The sequence below is a fragment of the Aethalodelphis obliquidens genome, unplaced genomic scaffold (assembly GCF_003676395.1).
Source record: "Aethalodelphis obliquidens isolate GAN/ISIS:26980383/991018 unplaced genomic scaffold, ASM367639v1 scaffold17, whole genome shotgun sequence".
In the NCBI taxonomy this organism is placed as follows: Eukaryota; Metazoa; Chordata; class Mammalia; order Artiodactyla; family Delphinidae; genus Aethalodelphis; species Aethalodelphis obliquidens.
The window spans coordinates 7306624-7325684 of record NW_020837961.1 but is presented as its reverse complement, the minus strand read 5'-3'; the positions used below and the strand labels follow the sequence as shown (position 1 = coordinate 7325684).

Genomic DNA, 19061 nt, shown 5'->3' with positions numbered 1-19061 from the left:
ATATAAATTCAACAAATGTTGAATAAATACACAAAAAATGCATCATATATAAACCAGGATTTTTAGTTAACGTTATCCTAGGCTGTTTACTCCATTTAAGATTATGAACTTTGGGGCTTCCCTGGTGGCGCAGTGATTGAGAGTCCGCCTGCCGATGCAGGGGACTTGGGTTCGTGCCCCGGTCCGGGAAGATCCCACATGCTGCGGAGCGGCGGGGCCCGTGAGCCATGGCTGCTGAGCCTGCGCGTCCGGAGCCTGTGCTCCGCAACGGGAGAGGCCACAACAGTGAGAGGCCCACGTACCGCAAAAAAAAAAAGAAAGATTATTAACTTCTTGAAAATCAGGATCATATCTTTTACACTTTTATACCTTTCTTTTTACCTCCTATTGAGAACATAGGAAGTGCTCAATAAATATACTGAATCAATAGTTTTGAAATAAAATACACATCTATCGGTGATTAACCTCAAATATTAACCAGTAATATTTATATTTTAAAACTATTTTATTAAAGAAAACATTTAAAAGAGAGAAACAATTAAAGAACAAGTCAGTAATATTCCAACCACCTAAAGACAACCAATACCTGGTTTCTTTTTTTGAGAGGCCACATTTAGATAACTTTTATTACAGTACATTGCAAAAATTATTCTATTTTATTATTATTATTAATCTCTTACTGTGCCTTAATTTGTACATTAAACTTTATCATAGGCATGATGTATAGGAAAAAGCATAGTGTATATAGGATTCGGTACTATGCAGTGGCTCAGGCCTCCACTGCGTTCTTGGAACGGATCTCCCGAGCCTAAGGGGATGACTGCTATATTGACTTTAGGCCAAGGAACAGTCTGAGCAGATTTGATTTTCAGAAAAATCACACTGGAAAACAATAGGGGGGAATGAATGGAAGGGATGAGTCTGGAGGCAGGAAGGTCAGGCTGGAGGCTACTGGGATACCACAGGGGAGATGTGCTGGTGCCCTAGACCAAGCAGGGTTGATGAGAAGGAAAGAGAGCTCCACAGCTCACACTGTACAGCAGGGCTAGCCAGTGACATTGATGCCTGGGGCAGTATGACAAAACAGCATCCCTTCAAACTAATACTTTTTTTTTTTTTTTCAAACTAATACTTTTTAAATGGACACATCTATTTAGTGGACATGGAAAGAAACAAAGTATCCATTATTAAAAACTGCATGTCCATTTCTTTACTTTTATTATGTGTATCAAAGATAACATTTCAGGGACTTCCCTGGTGGTGCAGTGGTTAAGAATCTGCCTGCCAACATAGGGGACATGGGTTCAAGCCCTGGTCCGGGAAGATCCCACATGCCGAGGAGCAACTAAGCCTGTGCAACACAACTACTGAGCCCGCGTGCTGCAACTACTAAAGCCCGCATGCCGAGAGCGCATGCTCCGCAAGAAGAGAGGCCACCACGGTGAGAAGCCCACGCACTGCAACGAAGAGTAGTCCCCGCTCGCCACAACTAGAGAAAGCCCTCACGCAGCAACGAAGACCCAATGCAGCCAAAAATAAATAAATAAATAAATTTATTTTTTAAAAAAAAGATAACATTTCAGATCCTCTGGAATCAGAACCTCTCACATGGTGACTCACTTTGTTACCCAGCCGTAAGTGATGGAGAAATTGTGCAATACTTGGTTTTCATTCTTTTTTTTTTTCCTAAGTTTTGGTTTTAAAAATAATTGTACTCATGCATAAAATTTGTGTCCTGCTTTTTTTCACTTATTATATGTGATAACAATTTTGGTATTGTTGTGATGAGTTTTTATTGTTAACACTGTATAATGGTGTGTCCAGAGGATAGCTCCAGCCGCTAGGATACTGTGATGTTAACTTTCTGTGTCAACTAGACTGGGCCAAGGGGTGCCCAGATTAAACATTATTTCTGGGTATGTCTGTGAGAGACAGATGAGATTAGCATTTGAATCAGTGGACTCAGTAAAACAACTCACCGCAATGTGGACAGGCATCATCCAATCCACTGAAAGTCTGAATAGAACAAAGAAGTGGAGGAAGGAGAAATTCGTGCCTTTTGCCTCCTACCTGACTGCTTGAGCTGGGACATCTGTCTTCTCCTGCCCTTGGACAGGGATTTACACCATGCACTCTGGTCCTCAGGCCTTTGGGGATTCAGATTGGACTTCACCACTGGCTTTCCTGGATCTCCAGCCTTCAGACAGTAGATCTTAGGACTTCTCAGCTTCCATAATCACGTGAGCCAATTCCTCATAATAAACCCTATATATAGATATATATACATATACACATACAATTAATTGTTTCGCTGGAGAACTCTGACTAATCTAGACAGTTCCTGCCACATAGTGGGCATTCAATAAATTAATAACTGAATGGCAAATATTAAGAATTACACTTCTAAAATATTTACAATTTTTATAGGCGAGAAATGGAAACTTCTTTGATGTTTGACATTTGCATTACTTTACTATGGAGGATGAATATTTTTATGTGTTTATTGATCAACTGTATTTTCTCTTTTGTGATTTTTTTCATACTTTTTGTGCATTTATCCTTTGGACCCTTGATTTTAAGGAACTCATCACAACTTTATTAATAAAATTTTTGTGATTTTTGTTCCTAAAATAGATGTCATCAAATTAAGGAAAGAACTGGCAAAATAAAAGCAAATCTTTGTAATCACAGAAAGAAAAGTACAAGCAGGAATAAATGTTAGTTCAAATATTTGATGACGTCATCTAGTGGAAAAGTGATTTTAATTTCTCTCTCTGAATCAGAGATTCCCAAATTCCAATGCCCCAAATTTGGTATTCATGGGACTTTATTAAAATATATATTCTAGCCTCCCCTCTACCTGGAGATTTCTAACTCACTTAATGTGTAATAATAACCCAAGAGTTGTGTTTCAATATTATCCACACTGGAAACTCTAAAAATTCCATGTCACTTAAAATTAAGGTTTCCAGTGGTACATTGTGCTTTCCTTTTTCATCAGAATTTTCTACAGCTTCACCACAATAAGGAATTTTGCTGCTCTGATAACATTCTTTAAATGTGTACTCTGTGCCAGCCCCTAGGCTAACGGCTTTACTTGTATTATTTGATTTAATCCCTTCAACAACTCTAACAAGGTAGGTACTATTATTATACCATTTTACCGATGAGAAGATTGAGGCAGAGAGTTTCCCAAGGTCACAGAGCTAATACGGTATGAGCCCAGAGCTCTGTGATGGGAAAGATCACAGCCCTGCCAACAGTCAAGAAAGGACTAACGGTTTTACAATTCTACCCTGTCACCTACATTCAGCTTCGTATACTACATGCAGAAATTAGTTAGATTTCTAAATTAGCGAGGGCTGTGTAGGGACATTTTGCAACTTCATGCTTATATGGTTTGGACTAATACTTCACACACTCACATGTTCCTTAAAACTTGGATGTTGATTGGGGTGTTATAAATTTGAAGATATTTTCCGTATTTTGCTGTTAGTCTCCATTTTTCCCCAATACTAATATAAATTAAACTGATCTGCTTCAAACCTTCTATGTGGATGCAAACTGAAACTAATTTATTTATAACTTGTTAGAAAACCCAGTTGATACTCATCTATCAGCCAGGTGAGGTGAGATGAAGCTAATGAAGCTTGTCTTAAGCATGGGTGTCTGGCCCTACCCACAGGGGTCCAAGGTTCTGGCCTGCACCGCCTGGCCTGGGCCCACTCAGTGCCAGCAGAAGTTCAGCTCTGTGTCCCCATACCTCGCTGAAACTTACCTTTCCTACAGTTCACTCCTTCCCTAGGTATCAACTAACTACACCTGAAAAATTAATTCCTACTACTGCCCTAGTAGGAAATAATGTGAAAGTAACGTAGGAACTTTACAACAGGCCCTTTTGAGGCTACATTCCTGACAACTGCCTATGCCGAAATCTTTTCAGCATTAGTAAACAAAAAGCATCAAATAACGTAGTGGATTTTTTTTTCAATAGAGTGAACAAACAAAATAAAAGTTTCTCTACTTTTACACTGCTGAGTGCAAGAGAAATTTGAATATATAATCTTGTATTTGTACCTCTATATTCCTCACTCCCAACCCTATCTCCGAGGAACACAAAGTGTGAAATGATCAAGACCAACGACGCGAGAAAAGTTTCAATATTTAGCGAAACAAAGGGAAAAGAATGATGACTAACAAAGAATCTCCTAGTACACTGAACTAGGAAGAACAGAGAAAATAAAAGTAGATAACATTAACTGAGCATTAATTTGTCCCAGGCACTTTTCTAAATGCTCTTTGCATGCATTAGCACATTTTAATCCCCAGGAGGGAATTTCATGCGGTAGGTACAATTATTAATCTTATTACACAGATAAGGAAACTGAGTAGTTAGGTCATTTGCTGGAGTTGTGGAACTAGTAAACTACGCACCCCAGAGCCCTAGCACTTATTTACTGCACTATAATAAAGAGATAAAACGTGCATTATTTTCTTGGAGAGTCAGAGGCAAACGGGGGGCGAAAAACCCATTGAATGGATCACTCGTTTAACTAATAGACGCAGTTATTGAGAGTCCTTGCTGTTTCCAAGCTCATTTATAAAAGCAAATTAGGTGTGCTATTATTATTACGCCATAGAGTTCACGATGAGTCCCACAGGGTAAGAATCTGCACATCTTAGAGGTAAAGAGGACTAGTCATTCTTTTCAGGTCCTTAAATGTTTTTAAATGAAAGGAGAAGAAAAAAAAGAAAAAGTCCAAAAGATGCTACAGGAACTGTGGTATAGTAAAGATTTACATAAAACGAAGTAATGTTTTTAACATACCCAACAGGACAGTGTGTTTGAAACCTCATTTTGGTGATAACCACGTAGGTCCAAGTGTAACACTGTGACTCTGAAGTAGGCCACTGGCTTCCTGGCAACCCTGCGATAGGCTCTGGTGAAAACTCAAGACACCCTGCCCCCCTCCCCGCCTTAAGCACCGGTTTCGTTTGCAACGCAAACGCGCAGAAGCTGCACGCCGCGCTCTCAACTACCGAGCGGTGTCGCAGCAAAAGCAGTCGGGTCCGGAGGGTCCTCGGAACCAAAGCGCTGGCCTCCACCTGTCGGGGGCAGCGTTTCCGGAGCACCGGGGAGGCGGGGCCTGGCCGCTGGGGCTGGACTCCCGGGCAGCGCCTGCAGCGGCGCGGGTGGTCACGGGCGCGCAGTGGCCCGGTCGCGGGCTGCCAGGCCATGCCGCGCGCAGTTTGCGGCCGGCTCGCCTCAGCGCTGCGGGGGACACGCGCACAGCCGCCCGCGGTCGCCCAGAGGTGTGTGCACGCGTCGGTGTCGCGGCCGTCCCCAGACCAGAGCGAGCGGACGCGGAAACCGCCCCGCGCCTTCGACCCAGCGCTGCTGGAGTTCCTGGTGTGCCCGCTCTCCAAGAAGCCGCTCCGGTGAGGTTCGCCCGCGGCGGGTTTTCCGTCGCGGCCTCCCGTCGCGGGGAGGGGGGGGCGGGTGGACCGCCGCCGAGCAGACCTGGCAGGTCACTCCGGGCATGTTCTTGGCTGCCATTCCTTGGCCCCGGGGTCTCCCGCGGCGTGGGGAGGGGAGGCGGGAGGCCGGCGGCGCGCCGAGCCCCAGGCCTCCCACACCGAACCGCCGACTCGCCGGCGCGGGCCAGAGCGCGTGTCGGTTCTGCCCTGGCCGCGCCTTAGAATCGCCAGGGAACCTTTTTAAAAATGCAGATTTCCAGGCACCCCAGGGCGGGTCGAATCGTTCGGAAGGCCCGCGGGCGGGGCTTGAGCAATGGCGCATTTTCTTAAAAGGACGCGAAGGGTTTCTCACGGAGAGCCGGGTTTATGAGCTCGTAGGACTCAAGACTAGTCCACGGCGTTCCGAATTTTAAGCCAAGGCGATGAAAAATGCAGTGGCCTCCAGAGTCTTGTGAAAACGCCGTGTACGGCCTTAAGCGTGTAAGCGAGGGGTGCCGCCTTTTTTTGGCTTTCAGTCCTTGAGTAGATGGCTTTTGTAAAGGCCTTCTTAACCTTTAACGTAGAGTCGTTAGGGTGAACACTCTACCGTGCCAGGCTGCTGACTCGGAACCCTGACACCAGGAAACACCGAAATGGCATCAGCCGTAGTCTTGGGGTGGCAGATTGCTAGTAATCTTTATTTTCATCTTTTAAAATTTCTCTTTCAGGGTTTTTCTCATAACGAACATATGACTCACTCAGTTTCCTTAAACCTTGAAATTACCATTTGATCTCCCTCTTAGCTAATTGCGTAAACAGCTCACTTGCAGATAACGCTGCGTTCCGGAGTTTCCTCATTTCTGCACTCTCATCTCTCTCACGCTTCTGTGTGTTTCGAGTTTTCAGTGGTTTCCTTTTAATGGATCAATAAGGCTGCTCTATTAAGCATGTACTATAAAATGAAGAAGTTGAAATTTCCTGTAGGGTCTGTTCCAGTAGTAAATGAAGGGGGATTGTTTGGGGGTTGAAAAAAGTAATGAAGGAAGATTTGGATGGAAAGGGCAAATCTTTTCTGACTGGTATTTTTAAAAACTGAGGCATGGCTTGGGACTAAAGTGAAAATGAGAGAAACTGACTAAAATGGGAACAATTAAGAGATTCATTTTCTAAGAGAAATGGTTCGATGATCTATTACTGCTTTTAGAATGAAAAGCAGTCTAATTCTGCTTTTCTGGGATTAACTCTTATGTTAAGAACTGGATAAACGTTACTGTTTATTGAACATCAAGCTCTTCCAAGCATTTTGTTCTCCACGATTCATTTTGTTTTTCTTTCTCCCCCTCAGATATGAAGCATCGACAAATGAATTGATTAACGAAGAGTTAGGAATAGCCTATCCAATTATTGATGGGATTCCTAATATGATACCACAGGCAGCTAGGATGACACGTCAAAATAAGAAGCAAGAAGAAATGGAGCAGCAGTAGATCATACTTAAAAACGACAACACACACAACTAACTTTTCTAAATACCACCCACCTTTTAAGAAGTCAGAGTGGCGGGTAATAAGTGGAGGAGAAGAATGTTTCTGTCTCTTCCTACGTTGACTGTCCTTATTCCACTGGTCTCGTTAGCAGGGCTGTTGTACTCGGCCTCTGTGGAAGACAACTTCCCACAGGGCTGCACTAGCACAGCCAGCCTGTGCTTCTACAGTCTGCTCTTGCCGATTACCATACCCGTCTATGTGTTCTTCCACCTTTGGACTTGGATGGGTATTAAACTCTTCAGGCATAATTAATACAACCAGAGCCAAGATGGTGTATCCTCGTGATATGCTTGAGTGTCTGCCTCTGAAAGCCCAACTACCTGGAAATACTGGACACCCACTGAATTTGCACGAAAGATGCTTTGCCTGGCTTCTGTCAGGGGTTTAGGACTAGGGGAGGCCTAAGCTGCAGAGGCTTCTTGATTGTACTTTGGTTCTGCCCTTGTGTTTTGAAGGTTCTCATTTATACCTGGGGTATCAGGAGAAACATTTCAGCAAAGTGCCTTGTTGGAAATTAATAGCCCCAGCCGTCACCTGATGACTTTATTTCTTATCCCATTCATAATTAAAAGTTAGTAATTTGAAATCTTACACGTTTATTTTACATTCAGAGTCTGGTCACATGTTAAGGATGACTGAAATAATTCCAGAGGCGCTCTGTTGGGGCAGCTGTAGAGAAATGCATTTGAACTAATGTGGTATAAAACTGTAATAAAATGGAAACCATGTATTTGCCGAAATTCGGAGGTTGTAAAATTACCTTCATTTCTTTGGCATCACATGCTTACATTAATAATAATATATTGACATTTCCTATAAAACAATTTGTAGTTTTGTGGGGTTTTTATCCCCTTTGGTCACTAGAGTGTGATTCTAAGGAAGAGAAAATGTAAAATATTCTAAATTTTAAACTTAGAATTTTAGAGAGACACATAATAGCCAAAATAGAATAATTTCCCAGGAAAGTATGTGCCCCTGGAGGTAGAGGTGGGGTTGAAAGATGTGCAAATAGCTGATTATGTCCTACTGAGTTGAGGGCTACGTTTTGAGGCACATTTCAGTTTATTTTCCTGCCACAGGAGACCTATTTAAATAGCACTACTGAGGGCATGAGCATTTTACACATTAATAGTTCCTGATTTTCCAGAACTTTCAACAAGATTGATTAGTACAATAACTCTTTCAGAAGTGTAACATAAATATTTCAGTAGTTACCCTTAAGAAACCTAAGAACTGAATATAACCTTAACTGATTCTTAATAGAACCTTAAAGTAGTTTAATAGAACCTTTAGATAGTGATTCTTCCCCTTCAAAAGACAATTAAAACAAGAGGTTGGATGTGTTTCCTGTTGCATTAATTCAATGTATATACTGTAGTACAAGTCACGTTTTAAAAACTATGGCAAGGACTTCCCTGGTGGCACAGTGGTTAAGAATCCGCCGGCCAATGCAGGGGACACGGGTTCGAGCCCTGGTCCGGGAAGATCCCACATGCCGCGGGGCAACTAAACCCGTGCGCCACAACTACTGAAGCCCACCCACTCTAGGGCCTGCGTGCCACAACTACTGAGCCCACGTGCTGCAACTACTGAAGCCTGCATGCCTAGAGCCCGTGCTCCACAAGAGAAGCCACCGCAATGAGAAGCCTACGCACCGCAACGAAGAGTAGCCCCCGCTCGCTGCAACTAGAGAAGGCCAGTGCGCAGCAATAAAGACCCAATGCAGCCAAAAAAAAAAAAAAAACTCTATGGCAATATACAAATAACATGGAAGACAACAGAGGTATGCATCGTTTCCTGAAATGGCATTGTTTTTCTTTTTAATTTGCCCTAAATCTCACTATGGTCAGTGTAAATGAAAGAATTCTGCTGATAAAACAAGCACTGTGTTCTGAAATCGACTGGCAATGACTGCACGATTCTGTGACTATACTAAGCCCATTGAGTTGTACAATGTACATGGCTGGATGACATGTTATGAGACTTGTACATCAATAAAGCTGTTACCCAAACCCCAGAAAAACAGTATCTGTATGTTCGGCATAAGGTTCAGTGGTTCTGAGTCACTTGCTGGAGTCAAGTGTTAGAGACACGGACAAGAATGGAATATAGGTCTGCTGAATTTTGTCTACCACATGGTGCTGCTTCCAGTGGCCCCCTGAGATACGACACACTTTCTTGGGAATTCTCCAGCAGTTTTCTCACGTTCCTTTCCTAAGTTCCTCACAAGCACATCATCCTCGCTTTCTGTCCGTTATGGGGATTCCTGCACCAGCTTCCCGTTACAGAATGCCACGCACATCACGACACTGACCTCACCACCTACAGCTGTCGCAGTGTAAACCCACCGTGAGAAATACGGCCTGATTCTTTCACTAACTGGGACTTCTCCCCACTCTTCCTCCCCAATAATTAGCCGACTCCACAGTGGCAGGGACCTCCTGCCTCCCCAGAGCCTCTCAGCAAGACTACCTTGCCTACTGTCCTCACCGCATCACTGTCGGGGGCCACCTTTAGCCACCTTGTGAATAAACTCCTTCCCACCAGCTTTCTAAGAGGGGTTTTCCACCCTGAGGGAGCAAGAAAGGACTGGTCACGACCTACTTTCCCTCTTCATTTTCTTCCATTTCTCCCACTGCAGAGTGGGCTTTTAAGGAAGGCTCTTTGAACTTCAGACTCTGCATCTGTGACATGGAAGTTGTCACAGACCTGGTGGGAGTTTTACGTGAGGCAGGAAATAAGAAATTACATGGTACAGCCAAGAGCCATAGTAGAGTCTCACTGTGTGTGGAAAGGGGACGGGCGTTTTGTGCCACTTACTGGAACGCTCCATTTGGAAGTGACTGCTATCTTCTGCACCAGCCACTAGGTGGCACTTCCAGCTAACTCCTGGGACCACGGGCAGCTAAGCTCTGGGAAGGAAACTGAAAGAAGACTGTAGTTGGGGAATTCTGAGCTAGGTAGCCATATTCCACAAACTTATTAATTCACTCTCATGGCATCTACTAGACAGGCCTGACAGCTGCAGCGAATCCTGAGAAACGACTGGGAATAACCCAGACAGAGGAGGAGGTGGAACTGAAGACAGGAGGAAGCAGGAGGGGTGCAGGTGGGGTGAGCAGAGGGTTCCAGGCAGAAGAAAAACCATGTGTGAAAACACAGGAAGGAGTCTGCAGCCTGTTCAGGAAACTGAGCTGGTTACAAACGACAAGAATGGGGTACACTGTGTATGCAGGGCTGTGGGGGAGACCAGGAGGCACGTCGGGATGGATTTGGGAACTAGAATAACAGTGTTAATGAGAACGGACGTTATTGCTTGATTTGAAAATTGTTTTGATATATGCAGCTGATATGGCTCTTCTTCCCAGAAAAAGGGAAAGAAAAAGCACATGCAAACTTGCAGAGGTTTCGTGTGTCGTGGACCCCCGGGGTGACACGTGCTCAAATCTGCACCAATACCGTAGCCACCAGTCACATGCAGATACTCAGCACCTGAATTTTCAATCTCATTTTAGCTAAATAGCCGTACATTGGACAGCACAGTTCTACACTTTTTCTGCCACTACTACCAACGAAAGTTTTCTCTCTTCAAAATTCTTCAACAGCTAAACCTTAACTACAGCAGGGGTCCATCTTATTCAACGGCGCAGATCTAGATTTCTAGCCTCACGGAAAGTTCTACTGGACAGTGTTGGTCTAGATACAAGGAGACCAGTTGAGAGACAACCGCAGCGAGGGGAGAGATGGTGAGAGCCTGAACTAAAGCACTGGCAGTGGGCTTAGAGGGAGATGAGAATTAGAATTGTCAAAACCTGACTGATACTTTTAACGTAGGGAGGGAAGGAGAGGGTGGAAAGGAAGATGGCGGTAGGAGGGATCGGTGGTACCATTCCAAGCTGAGTACAGGAAGATGGCCATCTTCTTCTTGAACACGCTGCGATGAAGGAGCTGAGAGGCATGCAGGTAGACACAGGCCACGCAGAACGATGGCTGCAGTGCTGGACTCTTATCAGTTCCTGTCAGGCAAAGAGAGAGAGAGATCTGGGTACCATCAGCATGGAAGTCATAACTGACTCCATGGCGACGACGAGTACGTGCAGACTGGGAAAAGACGCCCACGCTAGCACTTCAGGCTTTAGGTCGAGGGAGTGTAAGAGAAACATGCAAAGGAAATGAGGAAGCAGCGAAGAAAAAAGAAAGCCTAGCAGTTCATGAGAGTTTTGAGGAGAAAGCAGTCAACAGTTTCAAATGCAATAAATACCTTTAAGATGGAAATGGGCAAGTTTCCATTGAAATTTGCAACAAGAAAGTCATTTGTGACTTTTACTAGAGCAGTGTGAGAGGGAGAGCCACCACGTCAGCCCCTGGACGCACCACCCAGACGTTTATGAGGTAAGAAAATCCCTCCCGTCTCACTTGATGCACTGGGTTTCAGGGTCACCTTGTTTTAACAGCCTAATCTGTATCACTACTAATACATCTTACATGCAAAAACAGCCATTCTAAAAAAGCGGGTAAACACACTGAACAGTCGGCAAGACTTTTATGTTCACTTCTGAGTTAACTTTATTTTTGAAAATATTTCCCGAAAGGGGGAAAGCGTGAGAGGTACAGTCAGCCGAACCCTCTGTTGCTGTTGATGGCTACTTGCAGCGCTTCTTCTACTCTTTCCATTGTAGAGTATTTAGGGAGGTAGAGGACACTGAAACACGTCTGTGCCCTTATGGGATCTTTCTCATTCAAATCTTCAGGACAGCAAAATGTTATTTTCATGTTCTTTAAGCCTATTAATTGAATTCTGTCCGTTCCTGTAAGAAACGCTACAAAAGAAGAATCAAAATGAGTGACCTGCTTCACAGAGACCAAAATTTACAGAGAGAAAAATGTGTTTGTTCAGAGACACTAATTGAGGGCCCCTGGGCAGAGTCCTACATTGGACTGCATTGGGGACCACTGTTAGCACAAAGTCTGACACAGTCACCGCCCTCAAGGAGCTTACAGTCTGGCTGGGAATATCAGATTCTTGAGCAGGAAAAGACAAACGGCAAGAGAAAAATAAAAGGGTGTAAGACAGCAAACAAGGTGGCATGGAGTTAAATACCTGCTGAGTGTAAATGCTGTGGTTCAGAGCAGGGAGAGAGAATCAGGCTGGGATGACCGGGAAGGCTTCCGAGAGTTCGGAATGAAGTTGAACCTTTAAAGGAGGGAAAGGTTTAGAGAGGCCACAAGGAGGCAGGTGAAGGTTCAAGGAACGGAAGGAGAAAGCTGGAGGTGGGAGGTGCAGAGTAGGCTCTAGAATGTACAGACAAGGGGACTGTTTGGCTGGAACAAAGATTTCCTGTAAGCGTTAAGACTGGAGAGTTAGGTTGGGCTTCTGGAGAAGTCTGAATACGTTCCAACACCCATGTTATCCACAGAAAAAAGAATGAGCAGATAAACATTTCTCAAAAATAAGCTAAGGAAGTTGAGTAAGAAAATGAGAGAGGAAGTCTTTAGACAGGTCTCAGGAAAAGCACCGAGTAGGCATAAAACTGAGCTCAAAGTCTGAAGCTGAGGTAAAGGAGTGGACACAAATGACGGTACACAGCCTGGCTCATCCCACAGGGCCTGGGTAACTGAACGGTGACTCAACTACAGGAGAAGCCTCCATATTTAGCTCAAAGAAAAGAAGAAAAATTTAGAAGCAAGGCAGAATTGAAAATGACAGGAGAAAGACCTATATTAACATTTGTTTTTTGATGTTGGGACAACCTGGCATAAAGGACCTTCCACTGGGCTAGGAGCGGCTCTGACAGCATGATTTGTTGCAAATGGTACCCATGACACACAAGATTTCCTTACCTCACAGAAAAGACACGAGATTATAGATCTCCTCCTGATGCAATACTCACCAAGGAATTTTTTCTTTTCCTCCGAAGTCAATTTGTGTAAGGCCTTCCAAAACATCACTATGGTGGGATGTGAACTGTCATATCCTTGTTCGTAACGTGCATTCTAGAGAAAATGCAAAAAAAAAAAATTCAGGAAACAAGCAAACAGAATTGTAATTCAAACCACTTGGCCTTTATGATGTACCTTTTCAAATGTTTCCCAGTCGTAATCTGTATTTCCAATAATCACATCCTTGAGTTCTTCCGGATGGAAAAATTCAATAATCTCCTTGTCGCACACTTTGTAAAATCCTCTTTGAAACTCTTCATAAACCGCCTTTACAGAGATGTTGAAGATGTAACTGACATACTTAGAAACATAGTCTCTCCTTTAATGAAACAAGAGATGATTTCAGGTTACTGCACTATCCTGAACAAAACTGGGGGAGGGGATGAAAAGGATGATAGAAATAAAGGAAGAGACAGTGGCCTTGGGGTCCTCCTGGCAGCTGCTGCAAAACCTTCCCCAAACAAGGGGAAGGCGGCTACCTGCGCCATCTTTGCAGAGTTGCCGGTGTGCAGCCCCCTGATTCTCGAAGGAGGGTCTGCAGTGCCACGAGGGGGCTTGAGACATCCACCAGCGTGTCAGTCTTGAATAAAGCGCGAGAGCTTCGGAAGTCCAGCTGGGGCGGTGCCCCTTCACAGAGATTCAGGGCTAGCCTGGTGACTGAAGGCCTAAGGTTTGCAATTCTCTTGGAGAAGTGCTGTTGGGATGGCTGGTGTGCCCGGGCAATGGTTCCTGCCACTGCAACAACAGGCTGGGACAAGAAGTGGAGAGCAGCGTGCCTTCTACCCGGGGACTCTGAATTCTGCTGACACAAAGGATGTCCTCCATCTGGTGTTGGACAGATCCTAGGAACTTTACATCTCTCCTGCATGAACCCATGTGAGCAGCTGTCAACCTCTGGGGGATGGGGGGAGGGGACTGCCTAGAAATTTGGGGGCCAAAATGAATTAGGCGGCCTTTACTTGGTCTTATCAAAAGGATACCAATAAAATATTCTAAAGCAGAAAAAAAAAAAGTAAAAGCTAGAACATCTAATAACTGGGTGCTTACCATGTGCCATGAACTGTTAGAGCTGTTTTTTTCATGTATTGTCTAATTTAATCTTTGTAAAACTCTGCAAGGCAGGTTCTTATGGCATTTTGGTAAAGAGGAAAAGAAACTGAGACACAGTGAAGGTACGAGATTGCTCAAAGTCACACAGTTAAGAGAACTGACAGATAAGAAGAGAAAAATTTTGGAAGAATAAAACCGTCCCTGTTATCTCTGGAGAATGGGCTAGGGAGACAGGGGAAACTTCCTATTTTATACTGTTTTGTATTGTCTGAATTTGTCAGAGTGAGTAATTATTTGTGCTTAAACACAAACAAAGAGGGGATTTATACATCTAGCTATGATGGAGTAGCTTGTAGCAAATGTTCCCAGCGATAAGAACTAGAAAAACCCAGGTAATATACAAAAGCACATCTAGCTCCAGGTTTCCAAACCTAAGTCAAGACTCAAGAGGGCCTTTGGACTAAGAGACAAGGGAAGCTCCCCGAGGTGAGCCCAGCACTTAGCTTGCAGTTTCTGCCTTTGGGCACATTTGCCAATTCTTTCAGGGAAAGGGGCCAGGCATTCAATAATACTATGGACAAACTGGGGTATCGTCATAAAATACACCACAGAGCTAGAAATGTTCCATTTCTTGATCTGAATGCTTCTAATTTTGAACTTGTCTGTATGTTATAATACCAAGTTTTTTTAAAATAAAGAATGCTCACTCGATATTTCTTTGCCACTCTGACCAACTATCAGGGGAGCGTTCTATAATCGCAAACTCTATGGCTCTAAACGGCATCCCATAAAGTATTGGGAAGTCAAGATACCACAGTAACATCTAATAATATTAACAAAACTAAGCGCCTGCTGTGGACCAGACACCACTGTGGACAACTCCAGGCACTGGATAAACAACGGTGAGCAAGACAGACCAAGACCCTGCCATCACGCAGCTCCTCAGAGCTACGGAAACACTGATAAGGAAACAAGCAAAACTCCTAAAGGTAGGTAACGTGTGATGTGAAAAGGTAAGGGGGTAAAGAGAGAGCTCAGTGGTATAATCCTAGACAGGAAGATGAGGGAAGGCCTCTCCAAGAAAGCCATTTCCTTCCCAGCCAGCATACGAACCCTAGGAGACACACACATACATACAACATGAACTGACTCTCCGCCTTTTCGGAAAATGATTGAGAAAGGAAAATAATAATTACAAGGAATTTTTAGAGCCCAGCGAAATAAATGCAGTGTATAAACAAAACAAATACTTCACGTCTTTGTACCTACTTGTTAGCGTGGTCGACAGTTATGTGACTTCCGTTAGGAATTAAGTCTACATCATTTTTGTCCCAATGCACCTGTAACCACAAATGAACTCAGTATCTCCGAGACAATCCCGAACAATATACTATCAACAAAAACACTCTGGAGCATACCTCTTTTCCTCAAACCAGCAAGGTGGTAAAAAATTACCACCTTTACCATGCAGAACGAAAACTAAGTTTCTAAAAGAACTTGAATTATCTATTTTAACTGATCATATTGAATAAATTAATCGGACAGTTGCCATAGCTCAGCATTCACTTTACACACTACAGACCTAGTATGGTAGATTTGCAAAACATGGCCATAGATTCCTCCCATCCTGCTATCTACGCAACGTGATTGTGCAACACCTCCCATCAAGAGGGCGAGTCTATTCGGCTCCCGAGTCCGAGCGTGGCCACGTGAAGTACTTTAGCCCACGGGACCTGACAGGAGCAAAAGCTTGAAGGGCAGCTGGTGTGCCGGGGCTTGCCATCTCCTACTCGCCATGACCCTGCGACCACTCGTGAAGAAGCCTCAGCTAGCCTACTGGAGGATAAAAGGCCACTAGAACAGAGACAGCTGTTCCAGCTGACACCCCCTCAGCCATCCGGCCTGCTGGCCACCAGGTGTGTAAGCAAGGCCACTGTGGGCCAGGCGGCCCGCCAAGTCAGCCCAGTCCAGACACCCACAGAATCGTGTCTGCTGCTTTAACCCACTAAGCTTAGGCGTTGTCTGTTCCTTGGTAAGATCTAACCGATACACCCAGCTCATGAAAAATGAGGAAGAACACCTTCTGTACTAGCTTAATTCCGTGTGGTTTTTTATTAAAGGTAAGTATAAAAAAGGTTCATCCGATGAAATAGGAGCTGTAATTTGATTTTTACTGTTACTCACATTAAAATGGATGTGGAATACTTCTCCAAGGTCATCGCCTTCATCATCCAGAAGGGTCTGCAAACTCCTGAAGAACAAATGATTTTATTCTTCAGATGTCAATAATCATGATGGCTAGAAACATCATCTAAAACAAATGTCAAGGGCACGCTTATTCCCAAGGTGGGAGGTCAGGTTCAGTTCACAGAACCTGCTTCTGTGTACTGAGACTCTAACTCGGGTCTGACCTCAGCCAAAAGTGCGACATTTGGAGGTTTCTTTGCAATTCTGCAGGCTCCTCACACAATTCCCAGCTCTCTTCCCTCCACCCTATCCGGCTCACCCAGTGACAGCAGGTTCCTAATTCAGAGAAGGATCACTAACATGCTTATTGATTCTGAAACTCATTCACACTAGTGTTACCTTTCTTTAAGCTTTTAATAAACATTACTTACAGAATAATAGATTTCCTTTTAATTATCAGGTATCACTTGAAATTTTTAGGAGTGGGTGGGTCAAAGGGCCTTCTCTATACCTCCTGTCCCAATATCTTCAAGCTTAAGACAGACCTGAAATTTGACCACCTTAACTGTGTCAAGGCATCTGTGAGAACAGAGGTTACGTCAGAATGGAGAGCAGCCTGTCTTTATATTTCCACCTTTATAAATACTTTTATTTTTCTTAATTTTTTATTTTTTGGCCAGGCCACGCAGCATGCGGGATCTTAGTTTCCCCGACCAGGGATCGAACCTGCGTGCCCTGCACTGGAAGCGCGGAGTCTTAGCCACTGGACTGCCAGAGAAGTCCCTATAAATACTTTTAAAGTAATACAAGGCATACTATATTATGTGCTCCCTCACTCATTTATTCATTCAACAAACATTTATTAAGTATCTGGTATGGCAGGGATAAGGGACGTAAAGCTGAGAGTAAGACATTATTATTGATTAAATCCTGAGACTTACAGGTAAGATATGCTGATAAAAATCTTACTACAGTGCTGTCAGCTATGTGCAGCTAGGAACGATGTAAATGGTACAGGTACAACTTGGGAGAGCTTGGTTAACTCCTTCTGAAGGGATGCGTGTCATCGGGGAAGACCTCTGGGAGAAGGTGGAATCCAAGTTGATTCCTTTTCCCTGCTGGATTTTTTATTACCATATTGTGCCAAAATGTTGGATACTTTTTTTCTTTTTTTTTTTTTGGCCATGCCACGTGCCACATGGCTTGTGAGATCTCAGTTCCCCGACCACGGACTGAACCCAGGCCACGGCGGTGCAAGTGCCAAGTCCTAACCACTGGACCGCCAAGGAATTCTCTAAAATGCTGGATCTTTTATTATGGTATCACGATAAAAACAGACCATGTTTAACTGTGCTTTGGGGGGGTTGAGGGAAAGTAATGGGAACCCAGCTGACAAAACTGGATTCATCATAAACTTGGCTCAAGATACTCTGTCTTTATATGTCCCTGTACAGCTCGTTTGCTTATTTATGGGTATGTTTATGAAGAACACCTGTGAACCTGACTCCCCAAACAAGAACTAAAACATTGCCAGGATCTTATACCTACCTACAGGGGGTACCTCCCTTATCCCATTTTTCTACCACCCCCAAAATGTTATACATGTATCTACAGTTTGAAGAGTATCTTTTCTCTTTGCTAAGGTATCTCCTGATGAACAGAGAACTTCTTTCATCTTATTGCACTTAAATTTATCAATCTTTCCTTTAACGTTGGTATTTTTATGTCTTGCTTGAGAAATCCCAGTGGTGAGAAAGATAACTGTCCATATTTTCATCATCGTTGCATTCAGTATTCAAGTCCCTTATCCACACAGAGTTGATTCTATTATGTGATGTACGGTATCTGTTCTCCTTTTTTTCCCAGGTGCATTAATTGAACAGTACTTCTGTTCCCACTGATCTAATATACTACCTCTAACAAACTTCCATGTGTATAGGGTTCTATGCTCTCCTGTACCATTGGAAAGCTTGCACCAATATCATACTGCCCTAATTAATACAGCTTTCTAATGACTCTTGATATCTGCTAGGCCAAGCTCCCCATCCTTATTCACCTTGCAAATTATTTTTGGCTATTCCTGGCCCCTTGTTCATCCATATACATTTTAAATCAGCCTTTTTTTTTTTTTTTTAAGCCTGCTGGGATTAAAATAGGAGTTTTGTTGAATATAGAGATCAGGGATTCTCAAAGCATAACCAAGACCAACAATTTCTGGGAATCCCTGAGGTCTTTACAGGGGGGTCCACAAGGTCAAAACTAATTTCATACTACTACTAAGACGTTACTTGCCTCCTTCACATTCTGTCATGAGTACAGAACAGAGTTTTCCAGAGGCTATGTGACAGCTAACAGAATGAGCATGTATTCCTGTATTTAAAACATTTATCACTTTTAATTTCTAATATTATAAATACTGACAAATGTAACCGATATAAGTAAAAGCTCTTTGGGGTCCTCTCTTAATTTTTAAGAGAGTCTTAAGACCTAAAAGTTTGAGAAATGCTAATATGGATTTAGTGGTCTTTATTCAGTTTATGTATATTAAGTTATTTAGTTTATTAAATCTTCTTAGGCATAAGCATTATTTATGTCATTTTCAATGTTTTCAGCAAAAAATGACAAACTTATCTACTCCTTTCCAAATTTGGTGCTTTCAATATTTTTGTCCTTATCTTACTAGTATAATAAGTATAACGATTAATAGTTGGATTCCGGAGCCAGTGTCTGTGTTCCAACCATAGTTCTGTCACTATGGGATCTGGGGCAAGTTACCTAACTTTCTTCCCTTTCAGTTTCCTCATCTGTAAAATAGGGATAATAATAATAACAGAATCATACTACTGTTCTCATTCTTTTAGAAATCCCCACAGTATTCCA

At 43.3% G+C, this 19061-nt stretch overlaps 3 protein-coding genes and 1 long non-coding RNA gene across 5 annotated transcripts in view; 2 read left to right on the top strand and 2 right to left on the bottom strand.

Annotated features, from left to right (window-relative positions):
- The window catches only part of LOC113625946 (uncharacterized), a 49916-nt gene extending 44943 nt beyond the window's left edge, over positions 1–4973 (bottom strand). The window contains exons 1-2 of the long non-coding RNA XR_003434963.1: positions 4829–4973; positions 2071–2265 (exon numbers count right to left, since the gene is read on the bottom strand). This is a non-coding gene — a long non-coding RNA (uncharacterized LOC113625946). The remainder of the gene's footprint in view (positions 1–2070; positions 2266–4828) is intronic.
- A 135-nt stretch (positions 4974–5108) lies between these two features.
- PYURF (PIGY upstream open reading frame) lies at positions 5109–6968 on the top strand. Its single transcript, XM_027116908.1, has 2 exons — positions 5109–5439; positions 6803–6968. The coding sequence occupies exons 1-2, from the start codon at positions 5237–5239 to the stop codon at positions 6942–6944; spliced, it is 345 nt and encodes a 114-aa protein (XP_026972709.1). The 5' UTR covers positions 5109–5236; the 3' UTR covers positions 6945–6968.
- A 43-nt stretch (positions 6969–7011) lies between these two features.
- PIGY (phosphatidylinositol glycan anchor biosynthesis class Y) lies at positions 7012–8305 on the top strand. The gene has a single exon (XM_027116909.1). It carries the CDS (start codon positions 7041–7043, stop codon positions 7254–7256), a length of 216 nt encoding a protein of 71 aa, XP_026972710.1. The 5' UTR covers positions 7012–7040; the 3' UTR covers positions 7257–8305.
- A 3225-nt stretch (positions 8306–11530) lies between these two features.
- HERC5 (HECT and RLD domain containing E3 ubiquitin protein ligase 5) overlaps positions 11531–19061 on the bottom strand; it is a 40891-nt gene continuing 33360 nt past the window's right edge. For both annotated transcript variants that reach the window (XM_027116895.1, XM_027116896.1), the window contains exons 19-23: positions 16179–16245; positions 15264–15334; positions 13080–13263; positions 12896–12998; positions 11531–11824 (exon numbers count right to left, since the gene is read on the bottom strand). In XM_027116895.1, coding sequence (XP_026972696.1) covers positions 11619–11824; positions 12896–12998; positions 13080–13263; positions 15264–15334; positions 16179–16245 — 631 coding nt within the window. In that variant the 3' untranslated portion in view covers positions 11531–11618. The remainder of the gene's footprint in view (positions 11825–12895; positions 12999–13079; positions 13264–15263; positions 15335–16178; positions 16246–19061) is intronic.